This window comes from Panthera tigris, chromosome C1, assembly GCF_018350195.1.
Source record: "Panthera tigris isolate Pti1 chromosome C1, P.tigris_Pti1_mat1.1, whole genome shotgun sequence".
Classification (NCBI taxonomy): domain Eukaryota; kingdom Metazoa; phylum Chordata; class Mammalia; order Carnivora; family Felidae; genus Panthera; species Panthera tigris.
The window spans coordinates 198,163,071-198,188,851 of record NC_056667.1 but is presented as its reverse complement, the minus strand read 5'-3'; the positions used below and the strand labels follow the sequence as shown (position 1 = coordinate 198,188,851).

The 25,781-nt window shown below is 38.4% G+C and overlaps 1 protein-coding gene across 2 annotated transcripts in view; it reads right to left on the bottom strand.

The window, feature by feature from the left end:
- ATIC (5-aminoimidazole-4-carboxamide ribonucleotide formyltransferase/IMP cyclohydrolase) overlaps positions 1-25,102 on the bottom strand; it is a 30,404-nt gene extending 5,302 nt beyond the window's left edge. The window contains exons 1-12 of one of the 2 annotated variants that reach the window (XM_042993771.1): positions 25,042-25,102; positions 22,076-22,202; positions 18,518-18,594; positions 17,543-17,609; positions 14,029-14,117; positions 13,322-13,473; positions 12,838-12,994; positions 8,206-8,331; positions 7,060-7,167; positions 6,120-6,205; positions 4,656-4,745; positions 3,511-3,639 (exon numbers count right to left, since the gene is read on the bottom strand). In XM_042993771.1, coding sequence (XP_042849705.1) covers positions 3,511-3,639; positions 4,656-4,745; positions 6,120-6,205; positions 7,060-7,167; positions 8,206-8,331; positions 12,838-12,994; positions 13,322-13,473; positions 14,029-14,117; positions 17,543-17,609; positions 18,518-18,563 — 1,050 coding nt within the window. In that variant the 5' untranslated portion in view covers positions 18,564-18,594; positions 22,076-22,202; positions 25,042-25,102. Of the gene's footprint in view, positions 1-3,510; positions 3,640-4,655; positions 4,746-6,119; positions 6,206-7,059; positions 7,168-8,205; positions 8,332-12,837; positions 12,995-13,321; positions 13,474-14,028; positions 14,118-17,542; positions 17,610-18,517; positions 18,595-22,075; positions 22,203-22,504; positions 22,585-25,041 lie in introns of those variants that run through there. The other variant, NM_001290592.1, reaches the window with a different exon arrangement.
- Positions 25,103-25,781: the final 679 nt, after the last annotated feature.

The following is a 25,781-nucleotide window of genomic DNA, read 5'->3' as shown; positions in this document are numbered from 1 at the left end:
AAAAAAAAAACAAGACTAAGTACAGACTGGGAGAAAATATTTGCAAACCACATAACCAAAAAAGGACTACTATTTAAGTAAGTAAAGACCTCTCAAAACTCCGTGACAAAAACATTCTAATTAGAAGATGAGCAAAAGACACAAAGAAACATTTCACTAAAAAGGATACACAGACGGCAAAATAAATATGAAAAAACACCCATCATTAGCCATTAGAAAATGCTAATTAAAATCACAAGATACTGCCACACACTTAACTAAAAAGGGCGACAACACTAAAAGCTAGTGAGGATGCAGAGAACTGGGTCACTCACATGTTGCTGGTGTAAAACACAAAATCACACAGGCTCTCTGGAAAACAGTTTGGCAATTAAAAAAACTAAATATGCAACTATGATACTACCCAGCAGCCACTGATGATACTCCTGGGCCTTTTATAACAGAGGAATATGAACTTATGTTCACAGAAAAACTCACTCATGAATGTGCAATGAATGAAAATTATAAAAGGGGGAACAGATTAGATGTTACCCAAGGTTAAGGAGGGGGTGGAGGCAGGAAGGAAGGGAGTGTGATTGTAAGAGAGCAACATAAGGGATCCTTGTGGTCGTGGAAGCATTCTTTCTGTGCCTTAACTGTATCAATATCATTACCATGGTTGTGATACTGTACTGCAGTATTACAAGGCATTATATTACCATCAGGGGAAATGGGGCAAAGGGGACATGGGAATTCTTAACAGTGCCTGTAATCTATAATTCTCATTTTTATTTCAAAATTAAAAGCTCAATTAAAAGAATTTCTTAAGAATTTCTTATTCTAAGATAGTATTAATGTAGTATATCCTTTCCTGTCTGTATCTGTTTGAGTCACCAACTATACATTTTATTCCTTTGGTTCTAAGAAAGATGAATAACATAAACCAGCTTTCCTACAGGTCTGCCCTGAAACGTAACCCTGGTATTCTGAGACAGGATCAAGAAATGTGAGACAAGACATCTCAAGGGGGAGATGGTATGGGGATGGGAGTGAAGGAATCCAGTCATATATACATGGCACAAATAGTTAAAACAAATTAAAGCATTATTTAAGAAAAATGGAAGAGGAAATATTTCGACCATGTTCACTAATTCTTTTTTTTTTTTTTTAATTTTTTTTAACGTTTATTTATTTTTGAAACAGAGAGAGACAGAGCATGAACGGGGGAGGGTCAGAGAGAAGGAGACACAGAATCTGAAACAGGCTCCAGGCTCTGAGCTGTCAGCACAGAGCCCGACGCGGGGCTTGAACTCACTGACCACGAGATCATGACCTGAGCCGAAGTCGGCCGCTTAACCGACTGAGCCACCCAGGCACCCCATGTTCACTAATTCTTAATGCACAATCAATCCTTACGCTTCTCCCACTGTTCTACACCTCCAATGATTTTGAGGCTGAAAAGTTAACAAAACACTGCTTTCAAAGGAGAGGGCAATACAAAGAAAGATAAAACCATCACTCTTATGCTTTACTTTCCAAATTTCTAATTAAAAATACATACAAGTAGAGAAGAATTTAGATAAAAGAGGCATTAAAACCATACTTCATTCCTTGTAAAAAAACATCTAAGTTAGTACAGTCAGAGGTACAAAATCTATCAAATACTGTTAAATTATTCATCTGTCCAATACCTACAAACCTATAAGGAAAACTTACAAAAGTAAGAGTCTCAATAGGCAGGCAGGGTTGTCAACAGAGGTACTATGGAATCTAGGACAATACTGTTTCAGTATTTTAAAAAGACACATTAACCAGTCAGATTAATAAAGTAAGAAGAAAAAGAGCCTCATATTACTATGTTATAATGTGAGCTGCCTACAGTAACAATGGTACAAAACCATGCTTCCATCTGGAAATCCCAGTACTTAATAGCCTTGACCAAAGGAGTAGATTGCAAAGGACTGAAAGCTATTTATATATGAAATGCCTACCATGTTCCTTTACTTCAGGGCACCACTGATTTTTAAAAATAAAAATGGAAGAATAAAACAACAAAAATCATGTCTCAATCACCATATACTTATTAACAGATCAAATTATTCCAATAAAGGCTCTGAGGTTTACTTTCAGCAACTCTACCTAAAGCCTCAGGAGTCAGACCTGGGAACAATTGCACCTCCTCATTTTCTATTTCTGTTACAATGAATGACTTGTTACGAGACTAAACCTTTTCCAGAAACAAACAGGCTCAACAGTGAGGTAGTAAAACAGCAAGTACTGAGAGGCAAAGATCCCAGAGATAAAGGAAGTAGGAAGAAACGAGTGTAGCCGTATGCTTTTTGCTTCAAGCATTTTCTAAGTTGAAAGGCAGTAAGCTAAAAGGTAAAGGAACTGAGCCCAAATTTTGGCAGTGTTACAGGAATAAGTGGCAAAAATGGAGTTTAGTACACCAGGGAAAAGTGATACTAGCAGACCCTTGATGCTTTCAGCAGAGCAGGGGTGAACCGTAAACAGACTGGTCCTCACAAAGATTTAAGCCCAAATTCAAGTCAGCTTAATTCCTGCCAGGATAAAGATGGTCGGACTCCATCTGATCTGCCTGCCAAAAGGAGAAGTCAGCTCTTTCTGGAGGGAAGAAAAAAACACCGTCCAGACCTTCAAAATAGCTCTATAGTTTTCTCACATTCAATACCCAATCATTCAATCAAAAATACCAGACATACCAGCAGGTAAGACCACAAAACAGTGTAGTTACACATCTTAAGTACTTGGGCAGGGCGGGGGGCGGGGGAAGTAGAGCTGTTAGAACCAGCAAAAATATCCTTCAAAATCGAAGGTCCAATTAAGAGATTTCAGAAAAGAAATACCAGCTCATCCATTTCCATATTATGCAACCTTGGACAAATTTCTTAACTGTACCTGACGTCACAATTTTGTGATCTTTACAATAGAGATGATCGGGTAGTCACCCTTCCCCAACCCCCACCTAGAGTGCTATGCATATTAAATGACAGGGTATATATAAATACTAGAAAAAAATCACCACTATCATCCTAGGAATGTGTCCTTCCTAACAGATGACAAACAGCACAAGAACAAAAACTTGACTACGTGAACACACTGATCACAGCACTGAAAATGGAAACAATCTAAGTATCTATCCTAGTACATCTATACATGGATCGCCATGTGGCCTTTTAGATGAAGATGTGGATCTACACTTACTGATATAGAAAACATATTTGCAAGCTTAGTGCATGGTAAAAAGGCAAGTTATGGAACAGAATCATAAAAGATACGATGCCATTTATGTAGAAATGAAGATAAATATCTCTATGTACATACACACATTAGCTTCTAACATCATAATTTATTCTTTTTTTAAGCTCTCAAACTTACTTGATAACTTAAAAATGAGCTAGACATTTGCACATCAACCATTTTTAAATATGAGTCTTTAAAAATGTATAAGCTTATAAATATTAAAAATACTGAGTAACTAGCATACAGTTCAGATATTTTCAAACTTACATCTTTATTCTTGGTCACAACATTGCTAAACAATGACTTGTCAATGACACCATTATTTCTCTTCTGACTTAAACGAAGACCAAAGAGAGTTCGAACTTCGTTTTCATCTGGACTGTAAGACGGGTCCATCTAAAATACAAATATAGAGTCAAAACCAACACATCTACAACCTTTAACATTTTTCATTTAACTTTACAAAAAAATCATTATAAGCAAGCTTATATTCGTTTTTTCTAATTTAAGCATGTGTAAGATCCTTTCACTATGGGTATAATAGAATGGCCAGGCATCAATATTGATCTTAGACTATGGGCTAGTTTCCCTAATACCTAAGAGTGTGTAAAAATCAGTAAGGAAAAATCTCATCAATTAGAAAAATAGGCAAAGAATATAGTCTGATAATTTATAATAAGGAATAAAAAATACTTTAAATATGAAAAGATGTTCACCACACACATAATGGGAAACTAAAGCTGCAATGAGATGCCATTTTTATCTCCTATTGATAAGAAGAAAAAGTTAAAGAACACAATGCTGGCAAAGCTATTAGGAAATCCCATTAAGACATAAAATTTGATGGGACAACCTCAAAGAGGAGCAGGACCTATCACAGACTGACCCGGTCCTAATTCACTGCAGAGCGTGTGTGGTGGCTAATGACTGGGTGACTGGCTACATAAGCTACACCCATACCGGGCAAACTTCCAAGATGGTCAGACTGTATGCATTTGTGTCAGGAGGAAAAAACAACAACAAAAAGAAAAAGAAATGCAAGTATTTCCTAAAAAGTACCAACTATTTCAGAAAAGACAAGCAAGAAATTTAAAATATTACTTTTAAAGAGGTAACATAGTGGCAAAAAGGAAGGATGGGGAGGCCTTTCATCAAATGATATTTAAATTTAACACCTTTTGAATAACTTTTTTTTTTTAATTAGAATTTAAAACTAAGACTAAGGAAGCTACCCTCATCTTAAACCAAAAAATTAACAGTAAGAAAAAAAAACCCTGTAGGATTAAAAATTAAAGAAACTTCAGTAAAGGGTAAATTCAAAGGTTGTCATCATAAAGAAAAGATTAAACATGGGGGAAAAGAAACATAAGATAAGAAAACAAATTACTATTTCAAACATGAATTAAACTAACCTGAAGAACACAGTAGCTCCCATTTTTCTTTTTAGAGAGTATTTTCAAAGCTTCATCTTCATATCCTGGGGCGACGATACCATCAGATACCTATAAATATATTAAACATTAATTTTTTTAAAGTTTTTATTTTGAGAGAGGGAGAGGTGTGGGGGGGGGGGGGGGGGTGGGGGAGAGAGAGACAGAGAGGGAGAAAGAAATCCCAAGCAGGCTCCATGCTCAGCCCGGATCCTAACACAGGGCTTGATGCTGGGTTGAGCCAAAATCCAGAGTTGTACCCTTAACCGACTGAGCCACCCAGGCGACCTTTAAACATTAATTTCTATTTTCAAAAATTAGGGAACATTTCCTAAGCAATCTAAACACAATTATCTGTCTTAATGCAGCAGCATTTTCTGGTTTCTCTCTCCAGCAGATAATGCTAGTACCTATACCTGGAAAAGATAAGCCTATATTAGAACACAGAGTTCTACAGCTGACTTTATCTCACTTGCTCTCCTTTCAGGGTTTCGGGCTGTTTCAGTTTTAACTAAGAACAAACAAATGATTCACAGTAACACATGTACCTTAAGAAGAAGAACGATTTCTCACTATCCTGTTCATGAAGTGTTTTGCACTAGAAAGAGCCCGCTCTAGTGCCCTCTCCAGTGCCCTCTCCGCCAGTACTAGCAAAATGACCTTCGGCAAAGCAAGTTCCACAAGAGCAGGGCATGGGGATCAGATTACATCTTTGCTAATAACCTTAGGCAAAGCAAGTACCTCAACAGCAAGACAAAGGGACCATATTTAACATCTTTGAAAGACAGCGAAGTCCTACTACAAAGCCTTATGCTAGAACATAAAACACAGCAGGTCAGCTCCACTACCATGGGGGTGGTAGAGGGATGGTAATGGTCATGGGGAGAATCCCCAAAACAACTAAATGTTGTCAAGCTCATGTAGCCTTCATTTCTACCTATTTGTTTTCCCTCCAAGCTATCTTCTTTTTCTTTCAGTCTGTCTCCTTGCCCCAAAACCCACCTTTCCAGAAGGCTTGTTTGGTATCCAACTAATGGGGGTTAGTTTTTCAGAGTAGTTTATAATCTTCCCCTATACAACATCTTTCATTACAGATCTACAAAGGTTTACAGTAAGGCTATCATTATTACATTATCCTCTGCTCTTTAGAAACATTAACTTTGGCATTAAGATAATGACTACTAGAGAATATAAAAAAAAAACCTAAATATATAAATTAAAACTTTATCATAATAGCAAAATATTCATTTGAAACACTCACTAAATCTCAAAATTACAATTCAGTCAAGGACTCACGTTCTACATAAAATATGAACATTCTAAATGATAAACTTAATTTAGAAATGGTGTAAATAAATATGAGAAGTTATAGTTTCAATGAAAACTATGAACAAATAGAGCTTTACTCAGTTATGCCTGGGTCAAGATACAGGAAAGTCCACTAACCTCTCTGGAGATAATTTTGGCAGTAGGGACATCACAAATATCAGATAATGCGATAAAGTCACCAAATGAAGACATCCTATCAGCCCCTATAAAAATAAAAATGAAGTGTTACAAATGGTCTCTGCATAGAAAAAGATGTTTAAAAAACCCCAATGTGATCATATAAAATCCATTTCTCTAAATTTAACTCTATTATTTATATAAGATCTAAATAACAGATTAGTAAGCCACTTAACTGAAATGATCATAACAAAGTATTCTTTAATTTTAACTTCTAAGGCAGCATTTGGCAAACTTTTTCTGTGGAAGGCCTGATAGCAAATACTTTTTAAGCTTTGCAGGCACACTGTCTCTGTCACACCTACTCAGCGGTGCCATTGTAGCAATCAGTCCCATCAACGAAGGGACTTGGCCCTGCTTCAATCAAACTGTATTGACAAAAGTAGGTGGCAGGCTGGGTTTATTTCGCCCATGAGCCACAGTCTGCTAACCCTGTTGTAGAAGGTGAACAGTGCTGTCAAGTTTCTCAATGATCTTCCATAAATGTTACAGTAATATTCACAGGTTATTAACCTCATGAATTAGATACTTCTGAAATACATAAAAAATAACTCTAACCAAATGTAGTGTAGTTAAAACAACCATACAGTTTTAGTCATATATTAAACAATGTACTCAACAGCCTAATGTGAAATCAGATGCACCAAATTCTAATTATGTTTCCATTTATTACATTAAAATAGGAGCACACACTTTTATAAACAAATTTATTCTAAGGCACTCATAGAGTCATTCCTAAGTATTAAAAAAAAAACAAATTAAAGACAACTTGGAATCTTTTACTGAAAAAAAAAAGATATTACTACTTTATTCTACTTAGGATAAAACATTCTTTTCTCTTTTTCAAACAAAGAAACAAAAACCCTTTTACTGTTCCGACCTCTTGCTCTTGCATACGCAGTTGATATGGGTGTAAGTGTTTCATACAGATCATAGACCATGCAGACTCTGGCCTCATCTTCACTTAGTGGAATTCCAACAGCAGCACCTGGTATGGAAAACCATAAAATAAACCCCCACACGTTACTACTTATCATCTCCTAAATCAAGACAATATATACATATACATATATATATATACGTATACGTATATATATATATATATGTATATGTATATATACGTATACGTATATATATATATACATATATATATATATATACGTATACGTATATATACATATACATATATATATATTTTTTTTTTTTTAAGTAGGCTTCGTGCTTAGCGCAGAACCCATTGCGGGGCTTGACTCACAACTGTGAGATCAAGACCTAAGCTGAGATCAAGGGGTGGACGCTTAACAGGCTGAGACACCCAGGCGCCCCAAAGCAACTTTTCTTAACATCTGGTCTATGCAGCTAATTTCTAGTGTCCATGCCAAATTACACAAAAATCTGGCCAGATAATTAAACAACAAAAATACAGTTGCAGGGGAGGGGGAGGAGGGGGGAATCTCTTCTCTCTGCCTTTTGAAAACAACCACTGGGTCTACCAGCACCACACATCTACAAAGTTAGTTTGCTTCATTACTGACTCCCTCCACCCGGCTTGATACCCATACCATTTATTTCTTTCCTGTTTATATCACCTTAGTATCAAATAAGCTTCAAAGAATTATGTGTTAGATTTGACTTAGCCATAGAAGTAAAAATGTATCTTATACAATGGCTATAAAAAGTTACAGATAAGGTGCCCCTAGAACTTCTTTGTATCAGTTCTATTTCAACCTTGTGGAAAAATATTTAGCCATATTGCATTAAACCATTCTACTTTATTTTTTGTTTCCACTATAAAAAAGCATTTTCCTGATCCTATTATCTCACAGTAATGTTACAAAATTACATACACATAAATAACATCTATGTATTAATTTACTACCAAATTTTGTCATGCTACCACATATCAATATTGTTAACAGACTTGAAAAAAGTGGTTTGAGACTTCACATTAGAACATGTCAATTCTTTCTAAAATTAAAAAGTGCATTTTGAACAGTTCCAGAGCATTCAGAAAGCAGTGCTTTACCTGCTGGGCTGACATGTTTGAAAGAGGCAGCAGCAGGAAGGTCTAAAGCTTCTCTGAGTTCCTTCACCAGCTGCCAGGCATTCAAAGCATCACACAAGTTTATAAATCCGGGGGCTCCATTTAGAACTACATATGGAAACATACACAACATGTTACCAAGCAGGATCAATCAAGTCAGATATACAGTGCTGAAAACATAACCTATGTCAAGGCCGCACGAGTGTGTTTTCAGAGAAGTATAATTAAGAGGCAAAGACATATACACAAACATAAAAGAACCTGATGAAAACAGAGACCAAAACACTAGAGCCTTAGCCTGCCTCACTGGCCCCCTGCCCAAAAAGAATATACAATACACACTCACATATGCTATATGTTATATGCTACTGAAGAAACCAAATCTAGCCAATCTAGAAATAAACCAACAGTGATTTCAGGAACAGGAGAACAAGACCAGTGATCGTCAGGGATCCACTTTAGTACAGGACTAAGAACAGTCATGGCAATTCTAGAGGTAGTACAAAATCTAATCCGTAAACAAAAACATTATTACAAACTAATGCAAGAGCTGCGGATGGGGGAAAATGTATTGGATTTTTCCTCTTTTATACCAGCCTCAGTAGGCTCTGCCTAAAATGCAGTTAAAAAGATTACAATTTCAGAGTTTCTCATTGCCTATTTTCCTGACAATAGCAAGATAAATATTTATATATATTTATATAAATTATAAATTCAGCACATACAAAAAAATGGCAGCCATTAGTTAAAAGCCAATTTATAACTGCATTTCCTTTGTGTTATCTTGGATAATACATACTTCTAAAAATAAAACTCTGACAAATATTTACTGAGTGCCTACAACAATGTTGGGCACTGTTGTAGGTAATGGGGATAATACTATCAGTGAATAAGCTAGCCCCCCGCCCCCAATGTCTCATCCCCCAATCACTGTCTTCATAGAGATTATGGGAGAGCCAGAGAAGAAACAAAATAGGCAATAAGTAGAAAACGATAAGAGAAAATATTACATACTTATACAAATGAGTTGAAAACATGTCCACACAAAACTTGAAAGTTTTTAGCAACTTTTTATAACTGTTAAAAATTGTCTTTCCATTTTTGATGTCCTTCAAGGGGTGAATGGATAAACTATGATACATCCTTATACCATGGGATATTGTTAAACAGTAAGAAATGAGCTCTCAAGCCACCAAAAGACACAGAGGAACTTAAACGCATACCGCTAAATGAAACAAGCTAGCGTTAAGGCTACATACTGTATGATTCCAACCTTATGACATTATGGAAACAGCAAAACTATGGACATGGTAAAAATATGAATGGCAGCAGGAGTCAGGGAGGTAGAATGGACAAAATTTTTAGTTGGTGAAACTATTCTGCATGATATTGTCAAGGCGGATATATGACATTATACATGTCAAAACCCACAGAATACACAACACAAAGAGTGAGCCCTAATGTAAAGTGGACATTAGTTAATAATGAATCAATACTAGTTCCTCAATTTTAACAAACATACCATACTAATACAAGATGTAAAAGGGGGAAACTGGGGAGAGGAGATGCAGAGGGAGGGAATGTCTGGGAACTAACTCTCTGTACTTTCTGAGAAATTTTTCTGTGAATCTATTAACTACTTTAAAAGATAAAATCTACCAAAAAAAAAAAAAAAAAAAAGTTCCTAAAAAAGAGTTCCCTTGACCAGCACGAACAAAATAGCTTTTGAAAATGAAAAATACGGGAACTGAAAGTACATGGAAGTATCTCTTGCCTCAGAATTTAAATGGGAAACATTATAAGGAGGAAATACCTGAGAATAAAACAGGAGAATTTCTTCTAAGAAATCTAAATGTAAAAATTCACACAAAATGTCAAATTTCCAGGTATTCATTCAATAAATACTTAGGAAACATGCCAAGCAATATTCTAAGTACTGAGGATGCAGCGATGAACAAAAAGCTATGAAAAAAGCTGAGGTTTCTGTTCTCGGGAGAAGATGATTAAATGGGAGGAGACAAGTAAAACATAAATACAGTAAAACCTTAGATTGTAAGTAACTTGTTCTAAGTATCCCACAAGACGAGCAAACTTGCAAAATTAGCAAATTTCTAATACATTTTAATTTGATAAATGAGCAATGTCTTGCAATGAGTAGTATGTGACTCCAAATGTCACAGGATCACAACAAAGATAATGGTTCTTCTCTCTCTCTCTCACTGCAGGACTGTGGGGTGATTGTCTACCATCCTCGGATGCTCCATCTCAGCTTGTGGTGTTTGGCAGAAATCAGGGATTTTTCAGAACATCGGAAGGTGCCCACAACTGGTACCAGTGTATTTTTTGTCATGTCAAGGCACCTCTGGACAGTCCTTTGCTTTTCCACACAACAGTCAGCTTAGGAACTTTGCTTCATTCCTTCATTCAGACCCTTTCCTCTGCTGCCTTATTGCCAGTTACATTCAATACAGTGTATGACAAGAATTTATTAATACTGTACTATAGTCAACATCCGTGTGAGCATATGCAATGGCCCCTACGCAGAAAAAGGTTGAAAAGAAAGGCGGCAAGACGATGATTACAGTGGAAGAAGAAAATCATCGAAAAGTACGAATGAGGTTATGTGAGTGGCCAAAATTGCAAGACTTTGTAAGTCTAAGTCTGTGTCTCGTCTGCAGAGGAGAAGAAAAAGGCAGAGGAATCCCTCACTTGTAATGAGATTAGGGAGATATGTAAAATGTGGAAAACAGTGCAAAATTTTGTAGAAAAGCACCACCCAAATAAAGCCGCAGCAGTGTGAGCGATGAATCTGCTTAAGGACAATGCAATGTCAACTTTCCATGAAATCCTCAAAAGGAGGCAAAACCAAGTATCATTACATAGGTGCCTTGTTCAAGTTGCATAAAAAGAAGATGCCACTGAGCCAATAGACAGCAGTAATTCCCTTAGTGATAGTCAAAGTCGTCCTACACAATAAGCCTCCTCTCTCGTCTCCTTCACATGAGCAATGAAGGTTTTCAAAGTACAGGTTAATTTATTTTTCTTTGTATTTTGTATTTTCTTTATTATTTTGTATCATATTACATTACTGTAATCATTTTTATATGAGTATTTTTCAGTTGGGGAAGAAATCGTCTAAGTTTCTATTATTTCTCATGGGGAAATTCACTTTGATATACAAGTGCTTTGGATTACAAACATGTTTCCAGAATGAATTATGCTCGCAAACCAAGGTTTTACTGTATATGCAACCAAGTCGTGTTGTCAGAAAAGTGTGATGGGCAGCTACTTCAGTCTGGGTGATCAGAGAAAACTTTGAGGAGGTGACTTTAAGGTGATTATCTGAATGGCAAAAAAGACCTCGAAGACCAGAGCAAAGGCCGCAGACACTGTGCCTGTGGACCAAATGGAAACAAGGCGCTGAGGAGCATGGGGTAGGGGAGGGTTGCCACGGAAGAGCAGTCAGATAACAGGGTTTGTTACCTGCACAGGCATTCAAGTGGGAAGGAAAGCCAATGCATGGTCTCAAATTGGGTGTAACGTCACCTGATTTACATGGTTAAGATTATTCTGCCATGAGTAGAAAAGACAAAACAGAGAGAAATTAGATTGTTGCAGTCTGGAGACTTTTGGGGTGACTGAGGGGGCTGGCACAGTGTTAGAAGAGATTCCAAATGTATCTGAAGTAGGGTAAAAATAGGACTGGATCCAGTGAATGGGAAGGGGAAAGAAAGGAGTATTTGAAATTCTCCTCAAATCTCCCACCCTGCTCCCTGCTCCTCTCTCTCTGCTGGTAACAAGGGAAAGGAGAAGCAGACAGGAGTACCCGCATTTTCCTGCCACCCCATGTACCAACAAGCGTGCTCTCGCCCTGCTTTCCCAGTGTATGAAGAGAGCTGTCCTTGTGGTCACCCGAGGCCAGCACTCCTACCCAAGGCCTTCACACACACAACTCTCTCCCCTGCCCTCTGCACGCATGCAACCCGCCCCACCCCGTCCCCGACCAGACAGTAGCACGTGTTCTAATGCCCACCTCAAGAATAAAACAGGACAAAAAAGTGAAAAGCCTCTTTTAATTCTACAAACCCATGGAAGTCCTAACTGATTTTCCTGTTCAAAGAACTATCTTTATTATTGTTATCTCCTAACCTCACATTCCTATCTCGGCCAACTTCAACTGGGCTTCCAGAACCATCATTCCAAGGAAGTTGCTTCATGAAATTTTTCCGGGATCAAACAGTCACTTTCCTGTTCTTAGCAGCACTCCAAACCAGCTGGAGCCCTGCCGGTCTTCTAGCCTTGTGTTCCTCAGCTGGTCCCTCCACATCTTGACCTCTTCTAGGAAATCCATCCATCCTGTCCCACATCTTCAAAATCATCTATATGCCAAGGACATTTCAAACTCCATCTCCAACCTGACCTCTCTCCAGAACCCATGACTGTCTCAACAGATTTTGTTCATGAGAACACCTAGCACCTCAGACTTCCAGTGGCTTTAAAAGGCATGATGTAATTTCATTTACCTTTTCAATGTCAACCACAACAGATATAATACAGAGAAAGACACACACACCCACACACAGCAAACTATGCCACCTAACACACATCCTTTACCTGTGATGGGAAGCTTGGGCTTCAGCGTGTATAACTGGGCAGGAGTTTGGTGAGGATTCATTCCATACCTCAAGGGCATCTGAGATATTCCTTTACTATACTGTTTCCTGAAGTAATCTGAAATCGCTTCATCATATTGTGCTGTATGAGTGAAAGCCTACAAAAAGGGTAAGTTTTGTGAAATACCAGCAGCATTTACCAAAGTTGGGGCGAGAGGGTTTCAGGTAGCACAGAGCAAACCACACTCCTTCCCACACATGTCTGTGCAAGAAAGACACCCACTATCACTAAAGAACACAACAAATCATTCTCTTTTCAAGTGTCTTTCAACTTTTTGACATTATACCTCTGAAATGCTTGGTTCTCTTCACTTACAGGAAAAGGATTTCAGCTCCAAGCAGAGGCCTGATGAGTGACATGGTCTTTAAAAACTGAACACCATTTGGTTTGGCAAACACTTTGCTCGATAAAAGTGCATCCCCACCTTCAAGGCTAACTGGCGTCTAGTCTCCAAGGAGGTGTCTTTACTGTCGGAGTTCTGCATCTCTGTGCAAACGGCCACATAGTCCTCAGGTTCACATACTACTGTTACTCGAGCGTGGTTTTTGGCTGCTGCTCTCAGGAGGGTTACTCCACCTTAGAAGAACAAGACAATTTGTATTTCCATGACTTTAGCCTCCTTTAAATAAAGTCACTGTATACGTATTTCTACCTTAATTTTTGCCTTAAAAAAATAAGGAAAATGTACCCCAGAGGTATTTCTATATAAAGAAAGAGCTTAGAAAATATAGATGAATTATGGTCATCCCAGAACACAATCTTGGAGCAGTAACTATTTTCTGCTCTCTCAATTTTTTGATTTTCAGTGAACATCAAAACAAAGTATCTTTTAAAATGTAAACAGCCAGTGAGCACCTGGGTGGCTCAGTCAGTTGAGCATCCGATTCTTGATTTTGGCTCAGGTCATGATCCCAGAGACACGCGATCGAGCCCGTTAGGCTCCACAAGCGTGGAGCATGTTTAAGATTCTCTCTCTGCCCTCCAACCCCCACACCTGCCTCTCCCTCTCTAAAAAATAATAAATAAAAAAAAGCAAAAAGTAAAAATTAAAAAATGTAAATAGTCCAAAAATAAATAAATAAGATATAATAATCCCCCCGTCAGTCTTCAAATATGTTTTTTCTAACTTACCAATATCAATCTGCTCAACAGCCTGTTCAACAGTTACATCTGGAGAAGCCACTGTCTTCACAAAGGGATACAGATTACAGACGACAACCCTAAGCCAAAAAAAAAGGATTTAGCTGCCATTAGAAACACAAACTTTATGGGGTTTACATGTAAGTCAGTCAGTAGTTTTAACAAGACCAAAGAGTCTAAAGATGTAAAATATAAGCCTGGCATTTTAGAATTCTAAAAAGTATGTTGAGACATCAGGAGCTCCCACTGTTGCAGAACATAGGTAAATATAAGTGGCTTCGGTCAGCAGGTACTCTCAAAACATATTTCCCCTAAATCATTTTGCAATGTTGCTGTCCAGGTACACTTAGCTCCTATGATATGATCCAGTCATTAAAAAATTTGGTTAAATTTTAGCAGAAATGCAAAATACAAGGCTATAGATAACATCCTCATTTTGGAATACAATCACTATTACCTTCGACATTCAATTTTAGACTCTATTTCCAACGGGTTAGGTATAATGATGAAAAACGATAGACCATTCTAAGAGTGAAGTATTTATTTGTTTTGTCTTCAGAGAGATCATATACAACAGCAGCAACAGTAAGGCCAAAAGAATAATTTAAGATACAAAACTAATCTAAAATTAACCAGTGGAGTAGAGTTCTGTGCCTGGGCCTGCAACGTGAGGGGCTCTGTGGGCAGGTTCACACACAGTGAAATAAGCACAACTGGTAAAAACTGATAAAAACAAAAAATTCCTCAACAAAAACCTAGCAAACTGAATCCAACAAAATATAGAAAGAAGCACACATGGCAGCAAAGTATGGTTTACCCCAGGATCGTAAGGTTGGTTTGCTATCTAAAAACCAGTTAATGTAATAGCCCATGTCAATAAGACAAAGGACAAAAACCCACCTACCTCAACAGATGCACAAAAAGTATTCTGAACATCCACTCATGATAAAAACACTCAACAAATAGAAAAGAACTTGTTTAACATGATAAAAGGTAGTAAAGAAAAACCCTAAAACCCATAGCTAACATCATATTTAAAGGCAAAAGGCTGAATGCTTTCTCCTAAGATCAAGAACAACACAAGGATGTCCACTCTCACCCCCACTATTCAAAATCGTATTAGAGGTTCTAGCCAGGTCAATTAACAAAGAAAATTAAATAAAAAGCATCAAGATTGGAAAGGAAGAGGTAAAGGTATCTCTATCAGCAGATGACACTATCTTGTATATAGAAAATCAAGGTATTTCACATACATGCACACAAAAACTATTATCTCTGAATTCAGCAAGGCTGTAGGACATACAATTAACTGAACTATACACACATCAGCAATGAAAACTCGAAAGTGAAACTAAGAAAACAATTTTACTAACAGTACAATCAAAAACAAAAACAAAAACTATTTAAGAATGTTTAACAAAGGCATAAGACGTGTGTGCTAAAGAGTACACATTGTTGAAAAAATTAAAGAATCTAAACAAATGAAAAGCCACCCCAGTTTATGCCTCAATATTCAGATGGCAACATCTCCCAAATTGATATACAGATTCAATACAATCCTTATGAAACTCCAACTCTGGTTTTTGCAGAAATGGGCAAGCTGACCCCAAAATTCATGTGGAAATGCAAGAAACCCTGAATGTCCAAAATGATCTTGAAAAAGACCAACAAAGTTGGAGGACTCACACTTCTCAATTTCAAAACTTGCCACAAAGATAAAACTAATGATGTGGTGCTGGCTTAATGACAGAGATATAGGCCAAGTGTCCAAGACCATTCAATGGGGTTCTGAAAGAAGTCTTTTCAACAAACGATGCTGGGACAATTGGACAGCCACATACAGAAGAATGAAGTTGGACCTCTAACTCACACCCATATGTAAAAAATAACTTAAAAAAAAATCAAAGACCTAAGCATAAGAGCTAAAACGGAAAACTCTTACATCTTTATTATCTTGGATTATGCCACTGCTTTTCAAATATAACACCAAAAGCACAGACAACAAAAGAAAAAGTAAAGTGGACATCAAAATTTAAAGCTTTTGTGATAGTCAAAGGACACCATTACAGAAAGGAAAAAACAATCCACCTAATAGGACAAAATGAACTCTTACAGCTTAATAATGTTATTAAAAACAATTAAAAAATGGGCAAAGGATTGCAACAGGCTATACAAAATGGCTAATGAGCAAATGAAAAGATGTTCAACATCACTAAGAAAGGCCAGTAATAATCACAATGAGATGCCACATCATACCCACCAGAACCACTAGAATCAAAAGGCTAGCTAACAGATGTTGGTGGGGATGTGCAGAAACATCCCCTACAGGGAATGTAAAATGATCAGCACCTTGAAAAACAGTATGGCAGCTTCTAGAAGGGTTAAACACAGTTACCAGATGACCAAGGAATTCCACTCCTGGGTATATAACCAAAAGAAGTAAAAACACACGTCCATACAAAAACTTGTACGTGAATGCTCATGACTGCCTCATTCCTAATATACAAAATGTGAAAAGAATCCAAATGCCCATCAACTGACAAAACAATAAATAAAATAGGATATATCTATACAATAGGTTATTTTTTAGTAATAAAAAAAATGAAGTATTAAGACATACTAGAACATGGATGAACCTTGAAAACATGCTAAGAAATCCAAGGACCCCACATTATCTGGTTCTATTGGTATGATATACCTGTACAGCTAAATTCAGACAGAGAAAACAGATTTATGGTTACATAGGGTTAGAAATTTGGGGGGAAATGAAGAATGAATGCTAATGGGTGTGGGGGTTTGGGGGTGAGGGGGATGATGAATATGTTCTAATTTTAACTGTGGTGATGGCTGTACAAATCCGAATCTACTAAATAACACTAAATTGTATATTTTTTTTTTTTTTAATTTTTTTAACATTTTATTTTTGAGAGAGACAGAGACAGTGTGAGCAGGGGAGGGGCAGAGAGAGAGGGAGACACAGAATCTGAAGCAGGCTCCAGGCTCTGAGCTGTCAGCACATAGCCCAATGCGGGGCTCGAACTCACGGACCTCGAGATCATGACCTAAGCTGAAGTCAGACGCCCAACCGATGGAGACACCCAGGCGCCCCTAAATTGTGTTTTAAATTGGGAAATTATATGGTATAGAAATATCTGAGTAAAGGTGTTATATACATTGAAAAGAAACAGTGCATATTTTTATGCAAATAAGTACACCGTTAATATGTATCAAAATGTAGGTCATAATTTCTTTAAAAAAAAAGTTCTTTTTGTTGTTTTCTTTTTGTTTTAGTTTAAACGTGAATTTTGGTAATATAAACTTGGCAGAACTAAAAATGCTCACGTATGTACAATGTCACATAGAAGGTATTCAATGAACGTTTACAGTGAGTGAACAGAAAACTAAACCTATTGTTAACCTTAGTCTTAAAAGGGAGGCACCGTGTTTGTCATGGTTACAATCTTTGATTCTCAACGTATTAAAATTGCAACTCCAAAATTTTTACCTGATAAGATCGAAATCAAGTCTAGCCATGTCAGCATTATCTTCTGGGATATTACGAGCCAAGATTCCTAATTTAACAAAGTTAAAGTATTAAGTTAAAAAAAAAACACATTATAATAAGGTACTTCTTTCCAATATGGTCCCATCAATCAAGTTAAACCCTCTAATACTGCCTGATAAAGAAAACAAAATAGTGAAAGATTAGTGGGCATATTTAAAAAGCTTTGTTATAAGTTCCTCATTTTCCCTTTTCTTAAGATTTCTCATTTTTAAGTCATCTCTATACCCAACATGGGGCTTGAACTCACAACCCTGAGAACAAGAGCTGCATGCTATACCAAGTGAGTCAGCCAGGCACACCGATTATTCCCCCTTTTCTTAAGCAACAAAGTGTAAGAGGAATTTTCACATAACCATTGCCAGTTCCATTAATGTATGTGCTCCCAAAAGTAAGTGGCTTGTCTGGTGATCCTCCTTAGCTTAAGGATTTTATTCTGCCAAATTTTACTATAACTGTAATTAGCAATACACCTATCTCTTACCATTTTTGGTTAATACGTAACTCTTGGTCTCAGATGAATAAACAAAACTAAAGCACTTTGAAAAAGAATTATTTTGATAGTCAGTTACACTGTGATACTTTATCCTAAGTGTGGAGTGTAATAAATCTTTTCACACAAGAAACTGAAACATTTTCATTAACTACAGAAGGAAATAACACTTTTAGTTATCAGGACTAAAAGCAAGCAGAGGAAAACGATGTGAATCCATCACATAATAAAGCATTCTAGATTCTAAACAGTGTCTAACGTAGTATGAACTTTAGCAGCAAATGTGACAAAGCCAATACAGACTCACAGGTAATTTTTGGGGGGGCTTATCACCTGCCTTTTTCCTCATTTATTCTATAAAGTAGTCAACCAAAATATTCCTGAAGACCACTGATTGTTTTGAATTGAAGATACCAACCACTTACCAGCATGGACTGCAGGATGCAAGGTTTTCACACGCCCCCCTAACATTTCAGGAAATCCCGTCAGCTCGGAGACATCTCTGAAAATAGATGAACAGGATATTGCTGTTTCCACTGAACTGTCATTTTTCCATTTTATGCTATTCCAAAGCATCTTTCAACATTATGTCCACAGTTCTCATTTGGGGGGGATTTTTCAGGGCCTTAATTTTCAGAATTCAGAAACTGAATTGTAAGCCATGCGTTCAATTGAAAACTAATTTAGCAGTATATACAAAAAAGCACTAACAATCCCCTAAATATCTCAGAATCAGACTAAAGTAAAAACAAGAATTCAGTTTTAAGAATAAACAAGCATAAAGATGACATATCAAATGAGTGGGAAAATAAAACATTGTGTTTTAGTAAAGTGATATTCGTAATTGGAATAATCCGAGTTTACTACACATAAAAATAAATTCCCAATGAATCAAAAGTCTGATTATTTAAAAATAAAAAAATGTTTATTTATTTATTTTGAGAGAGCATGCACATGCAAGCGAGGTGGGCAGAGAGAGAGGGAAAGAGAGAATCCCAAACAGGTTCAGAGCCTGACACGGGGGTCGATCCCATGAACTGTGAGATCATGACCTGAACCGAAATCAAGAATCAGACACTGAACTGACTGAGCCACCCAGGTACCCCCAAAGGTTTGAGCATTTAAAAAAATCACAGAACTACTAAAATTAAATACGTAAGGTGTGCATTCAAAGCATTAAACAAAGAATTAATAGATCTATGTAAAATGTTAAAAGTTTCACACAGAAAAAAAAGCTGGAAAAAACAATCTCAAACTTTGACAAAGGGCCCGGCCAAATGCAAAACAATGTTTAAATATCGATTCATTATCACCAAACTGACATGAACTCCCCTATTCCCCAGCCTGATTTACAAGCAAATTTTAATGACATGAAGAATGCTGACAATATGTTAGGTGAACAAAATCAAGAAGCAAAACTATCTTCTGTACGAGCTATGAAATTAAACAGATGTTTATAAAAAGACTGGAAGCATATCAACTGTTAAACAGGATTATAAACTATTTATTACCTTCATTATAATTTTCTACATTTTTCAAATTTTCTACAACCAACATACACTGCCTTTATAATAAAAAAACAATAAATATTTTAAAGCAGCAAATTCCTGGGGCGCCTGGGTGGCTTGGTCGGTTAAGCGTCCGACTTCGGCTCAGGTCATGATCTCGCGGTCCGTGAGTTTGAGCCCTGCGTCGGGCTCTGTGCTGACAGCTCAGAGCCTGGAGCCTGTTTCAGATTCTGTGTCTCCCTCTCTCTCTGCCCCTCCCCTGTTCATGCTCTGTCTCTCTCTGTCTCAAAAATAAATAAAAGTTAAAAAAAAAATTTTAAAGCAGCAAATTCCTGGGCACCTGCATGGTTCAGTTGGTTGAGCATCAGACTTCAGCTTAGGTCATGATCTTGTGGGTTTGTGAGTTCGAGCCCCACATCATTCTCACTGCTGCAGGTGCACAGTCTGCTTCAGATCCTGTCTCCCTCTCTCTGCCCCTCCCCGCCCCTTTCAAAAATAAACATTAAAAAAAACTAAAGCAGCAAATTCCAATAGGATACAGAATTTCCTGGGTACAGTCTCCCATGAAGGGCCATCTGCAGATGACTGGTGTTTGACTAATGACTCACACAGTTCCAACACACACTAAAAACTGGTGACATGTTGTCCAATTCAAAATTCCCTTTCCTGGCATTTGGGAAATAAAATCCAGTTTCTCCAACTGAAGATGATTGCTAAGAACAGAGAAGGCAGATCTATTCTTAGAATGAAAAACCATGTGGGGTCATTAAAAAGCTTGTTGCTCCTTTGTATTCCAGAATTTGCATACAGCAGCTGCAGTCTTCAAAGAGTCTCGGTATGCCCACTGCTGTAGAGTCACCAATTAAAATCTCATCAGTTTACCTCAACCTCCAGGTTAACTTCCTGGGATAAAATCTTGGCTCTGCCCTTTACTAGCTGTGTTAACTGTTACGAACTCGGGCAAGTTACCTAACTTCTTTGTGCCTCAGTTTCCTTATTTATTAAATGGGGATAATACTACCTACACTGAAAAGTTGTTAGGATTACAGGACAGTGTGTGCGTGTGTGTATAATATGAAGTGTGAACAGTCTCACGCTCTAATGGGAGAGAAATACATTTACATTCCCAATTTGTAAGAAATACATAGTTATAATGGAGGTAAGCAAGAAGTGAGTAGAGGCAGAGATCAAACAAGACTCCACAGCTGCCAAGTATTTAAACTGAAGAATGGATATGCAACATGAAGACTTGTTACCTTTTTCTACTTTTGATTATGTCTGAAACGGTCCCATGATACAAAGTTTGGTGGAGAAAAATAGGCTATAGAAGAGGAGCTTGCTTAATTTGAAAGGTCCAACTACAACAGCATCCATCATGCTCCAAAAGAAAGAACAGATACTGGATTCTCACCCTGCTGCTCTTCAGAAAAGGCTGGCCTGTCTTTCACGATTCTTACAGGGTTCTTATGAGATCAGAGAGATGATGCAAAAAGACTTTGGAAAATAGAAAGCATTTATTTAATAAAGAAAATAAAGCATTCTCGCCATCTGAACTTGTCAAATTTAGGAAAGCTGGCTACAGAAGGCAGGATTACACAATGAAAAAGGTAGTAATCCAGGGGCACCTGAGTGGCTCAGTCAGTTGAGCATCTGACTCTTGGTTTGGGCTTGGGTCATGATCTCACAGTTTCACAAGTTGGAGCCCCCCGTTGGGCTCTGTGCTGGCACTGTGGAGCCTGCTTGGAACTCTCCCTTTCCCTCTCTCTCTGCCCCTTCCCCACTTACAGTCTCTGTCTTTCTCAAAATAAATAAACTTAAAGGAAAAAAAAAGTCACTGTCATTTATTAGAGCTTTCCTACAGCCTTATTCATTTTCTACCCCTCAGTAGTTATCTGCCCACTCTCCCACCAGAATGCCAGCTCCTTGGGGTCAGGAATGGCAGCTGATTTATATTTTATTCATTCCTTCTTCCCATCACTCAGCCAGGTAAGGAACAGCTTGTGAAGAAGGGAATGAATGAAAGATCCGTGCCTTCATATCATTAAGAGGTGGTAAGGGAACACAGGAAGACTTGAATCTTAACAATGTCAACAGTTTCACTACAGAGCCAGTCCAAACATATCATGTGAATCGCGTGAATCAGGTAATCTGGGTTTTTCTTTAATAACAAATGGCCTGCCTAAATTAATTTTCTATAGGAAGGGGCTAAGAAAGAGGGCTCTGAAATGGGGTCTCCTGGGGCTTCAACCCTTAACTCCTCACGGTGCTCTGTAAACTTGAGCACAAGTTACTAAATCGGAGCCTCACTTTCCTCTTCTGCAAAGTGTGTAAGTAGTGTGCCAACCTCCCAACGCTGCTGGAAGGAGTAAATGACTTCTTTCAGTCTCTGTGCTGGGAGTGCATTCCTTTCTGGTCAACGGGATCACACTCCGTTCCTCAGATTGGACTTACCTTAAAAACTAAGCTGTGCCTTACCTGACTGCCAGACCTGCATCCCTGAGAGCTTTTGCAGTTCCTCCAGAAGCGATCAAATTCAAACCAACAGAAGTTAGGTTTCTGGCAAATTCCACGAGGCCCGTTTTGTCAGAGACACTAAATAAGGCTGAAACAGAAGACATCTCCCCTCACTACTCGCAATACATTACACGAAGTCCTTCCAGGCCTTGGGGAGTGGGGGGATCGGCTGGGAGGACGGTCACGAAACTCAAGGCCATCACGTGGCCCACACTGGTCGGGCCTAACCCGGAGCCTCCCCCGGGTCAGACACCTGCCAGCCGCGCTACAGCGAACGGACCACGAGCCTGCAGTCACGGCGCGCAGCCCGGCGCCGCCATTGTGAGCTGAGGACGCCGCGGGGAAGGGACGCGGAGGGCGTGGCTCCGCGAGGGCGCGCGAGGGGCTCACCGAGCTGGCCGGGTGCCATGGCTGCGGGCTGCGGGGTCCCGGACGAGCGAGGGCAGCTGCGGGCACGCCACGTGCGGAGGGGCGCCGAGTGCCCAGAACGCGCGCGATCAGGCAAGAGGGGCGCGCCGAGCGGTCACCTGACCTGCCACGTGACCCAGCCGCCCTTCCGGGCGCCCCCGCCCTGTCAATTTCAGGCTTGAAATTGGAGCCTCGGGGTTGAAGGGGAAGGCGCAGCGAGGTTGGCGCTGGCCTTCCTAGGCCCGGAACTTGAAGGGATCACCGTTGCAATCTCACGTTCTAAGCGTGACTTGTCCCTTTCCGCAAAAGTGAGGTGGCACAGGACCTCAGGAGCAAATGCCCACACCCTGTCCCCAGACGCTGGAACGCGGCCAGCAGTGTCAAAAGCACTGGGACAGAAAACGAGCAACACAAGGAATAATACCTACAGCGGCGAAGATAGAAAGCATCTTAGCAATCACCGACTCCGTTTTAATAAATTTAAAAAAATAAATAAAATGAAGACCTGATGGTTAAAGATTAAAATGCTATTGACACCACGGTTCACGTAATAGAGGCAAAACAGTGAAATGGACACTTGTTTAAGTTTTTGATTCTACATTTTGAAATAGTCTGAGATCTGCTTAAAGGTGGTGACTGGCTTGCATCAGTAAATAATACTTGACTTAGCCTGGATGAAAGGAATGATAACGGTTAAGGGGGAAGGGAGGACATCTTTCTTAATTCATTAAAAATAGGAAAAGCAACACTGCACACTCGTTTCATTTTGAAAATAACACTTTCCAACAACATAAATTCATTTTGATGTTTACAGAGATTTTTTAAGTGTTCCTTCTTAGGATTATATTACAAAATAGTACTGCTTATCTTTTATTCTTAGTCTAGGGCTCACAGATGCAGAAAAGAGAGTATTTTCTTATTACGTATATGCTATTTGTGTTTTTTTCTGGTACCCTCTGTAATTCTTCCAGGCTTTTTTACTCAACCAAATGAGTATCTATTGGCCAGAATCAAGAGCTCTGAATATGTGAACTTCTTGCTCTGAATATTTCTCACATTTCTGAAAGAAATATTATCACAGTGTCTTCAGATTGTGTTTGCCAACTTTGAATTTAAAGAGACAAGGTTCAGGGGCGCCTGGGTGGCTCAGCCGGTTGGGTGTCAGACTTCAGCTCAGGTCACAGTCTCACAGTTTGTGAGTTTGAGCCCTCCATCTGGCTATGTGCTGGGAGCCTGGAGCCTGCTTCTGATTCTGTGTGTGTGTCTCTCTCTGCCCCTCCCCTGTTCACACTCTGTCTTTCTCTCTCTCTTTCTCTCTCAAAAATACGTAAACATTAAAAAAAATTAAAAGAGACAAGCTTCATAGCTAATAATAAAGGAAATCTCACTGCTCAGTCACCATTAGGTTTTCATAGGAAATAGAAAGCAGAGAGAGGAGAAAATAATGCTGAAATTAGTGATAAGAGAAAAGTAAATAGTATTTAGGCATTGGATATTTTTCCTGCTTATGAATTTCAAATATTTAATTTAATAAATATTTATTGAACCCTTTCTGCCTGAGTGGCAGATGAATATTACCTAATCACTATCCTTAAGGGGCTCATGATGGAATGAAGGTATAGATACATAGTTAGGTACAATGAGAATATATTAATATAAAGAGAAAACATGGGATTAAACTGATTTTTGTAGTGGTCTTTTGTAATGTTGTTCTAGGTACTAAAAAAGAATGGACCGTGGGTTCCAGACCAAGACACAGCTTTTCCATTTAAAGATGTTTACTAAAATGAATTCTGACTAATACTTCCGTGGTTTTCAAGTTCAGACTTGATAATCACCTCATATGTAAATGGCAAGATGAGTAAATGAATTTTTGGCTAGCTTTGTGATCCTAGCCACATGACTTCAACTTTAGGACCATAGTTACCTGTTACGTAATATGGATATAACATTTGTTCTGCAGTCTACTTCAGATCGTAAGAAGCAAATTAATCTGTTGAAAGTACAAACTGTAGGGTTCCTGGGAGGCTCAGTCGGTTGAGCTGATTTTGGGTCAGGTCATGATCTCATGGTTCATGAGTTTGGGCCCTGCGTTGGGCTACGCACTAGCAGTGCAGAGTCTGCTTGGGATTCTCTCTCTCTCTGCCCCTCCTCTGCTTACGTGCATGTTCTCTCTTTCAAAATAAATAAAAAGTAAGCACAAGCTGCAAAATGACTGATGTAGGTAAGAAAGAACTTGTAATTTCTTTTTTTGTTCCATTCACCTGATGCAGGTGAATAAATGTGTATCTCTTTGGGCTTCAGAATACAGCCTCCTCAAAGATGCTAGTCACAAGCAAGCCAGTGTATTAGAAATGGGAGATGTTGAATTCCTCTATCACTAGCATTACTGTTTAAGACAGAAAAGACATGCATGCACTATAATAGTTACATTTTCATTTCTTCTCTTACTTGACACCCGTCCAGAAGGAAGCTTGAAGACCCAGGGATCATCTTTATATACGGTAGTTCCCCCTTACCTGTGGTGGCGCTTTCCGCAGTTTGTTATCCGAGGCCAACTGCTGCAGGGAAACAAATGAGCCTCCTTATGACGAATCAGCAGAAGGTCAATAGTACGCTAGCTCTACTTCACAGTTGCTACGTCATCATCATCGCGTCACGTCTCGTAGGCATTTTATCATCTCGCATCATCATAAGTGTGAGTACAGAATAGTCAAATATCTTGAAAGCAAAATTTATATAACTATTACTACAGTATATTGTCATAGTTATTCTATTTTATTATTAGTTGTTAATCTCTCGTGACTAATTTATAAATTAAACTCTATCATTCTTACGTAAAGGAAAAAACATACTGTGTATAGGGTTCAGTACTCTCCGTGGTTTCAGGCATCCACCAGGGGTTTTGGAACAGTAGGGGGGACTACTGTATCTAAAAATATCTAATATATTTATAAGTGATTTCGGTTCCTCAAGTGTGCTTTAATCTGTTTTGCCTATATGCTGTTTGTTTCTTGTGTAAACGTAACACTTTCTCCAAAAAGCCTCTATCGCGTTTTTAAACCTGGAATTTCCTCTGGCCTCTAAGGATTAGTAAAGCTGCTCCATTTTGAGCTAACTTATTCCAAGCAAGAGTTCACCCACTCGTGTGGATGTAGTTTGCCGTGTGAAGTGATTCCCAGGAGTTTGGGTAATAGGATTAAGTATTGTCTACAAAATCCCTCTCTGATCTAGAGGTTAAACTCTCTTATGACATATT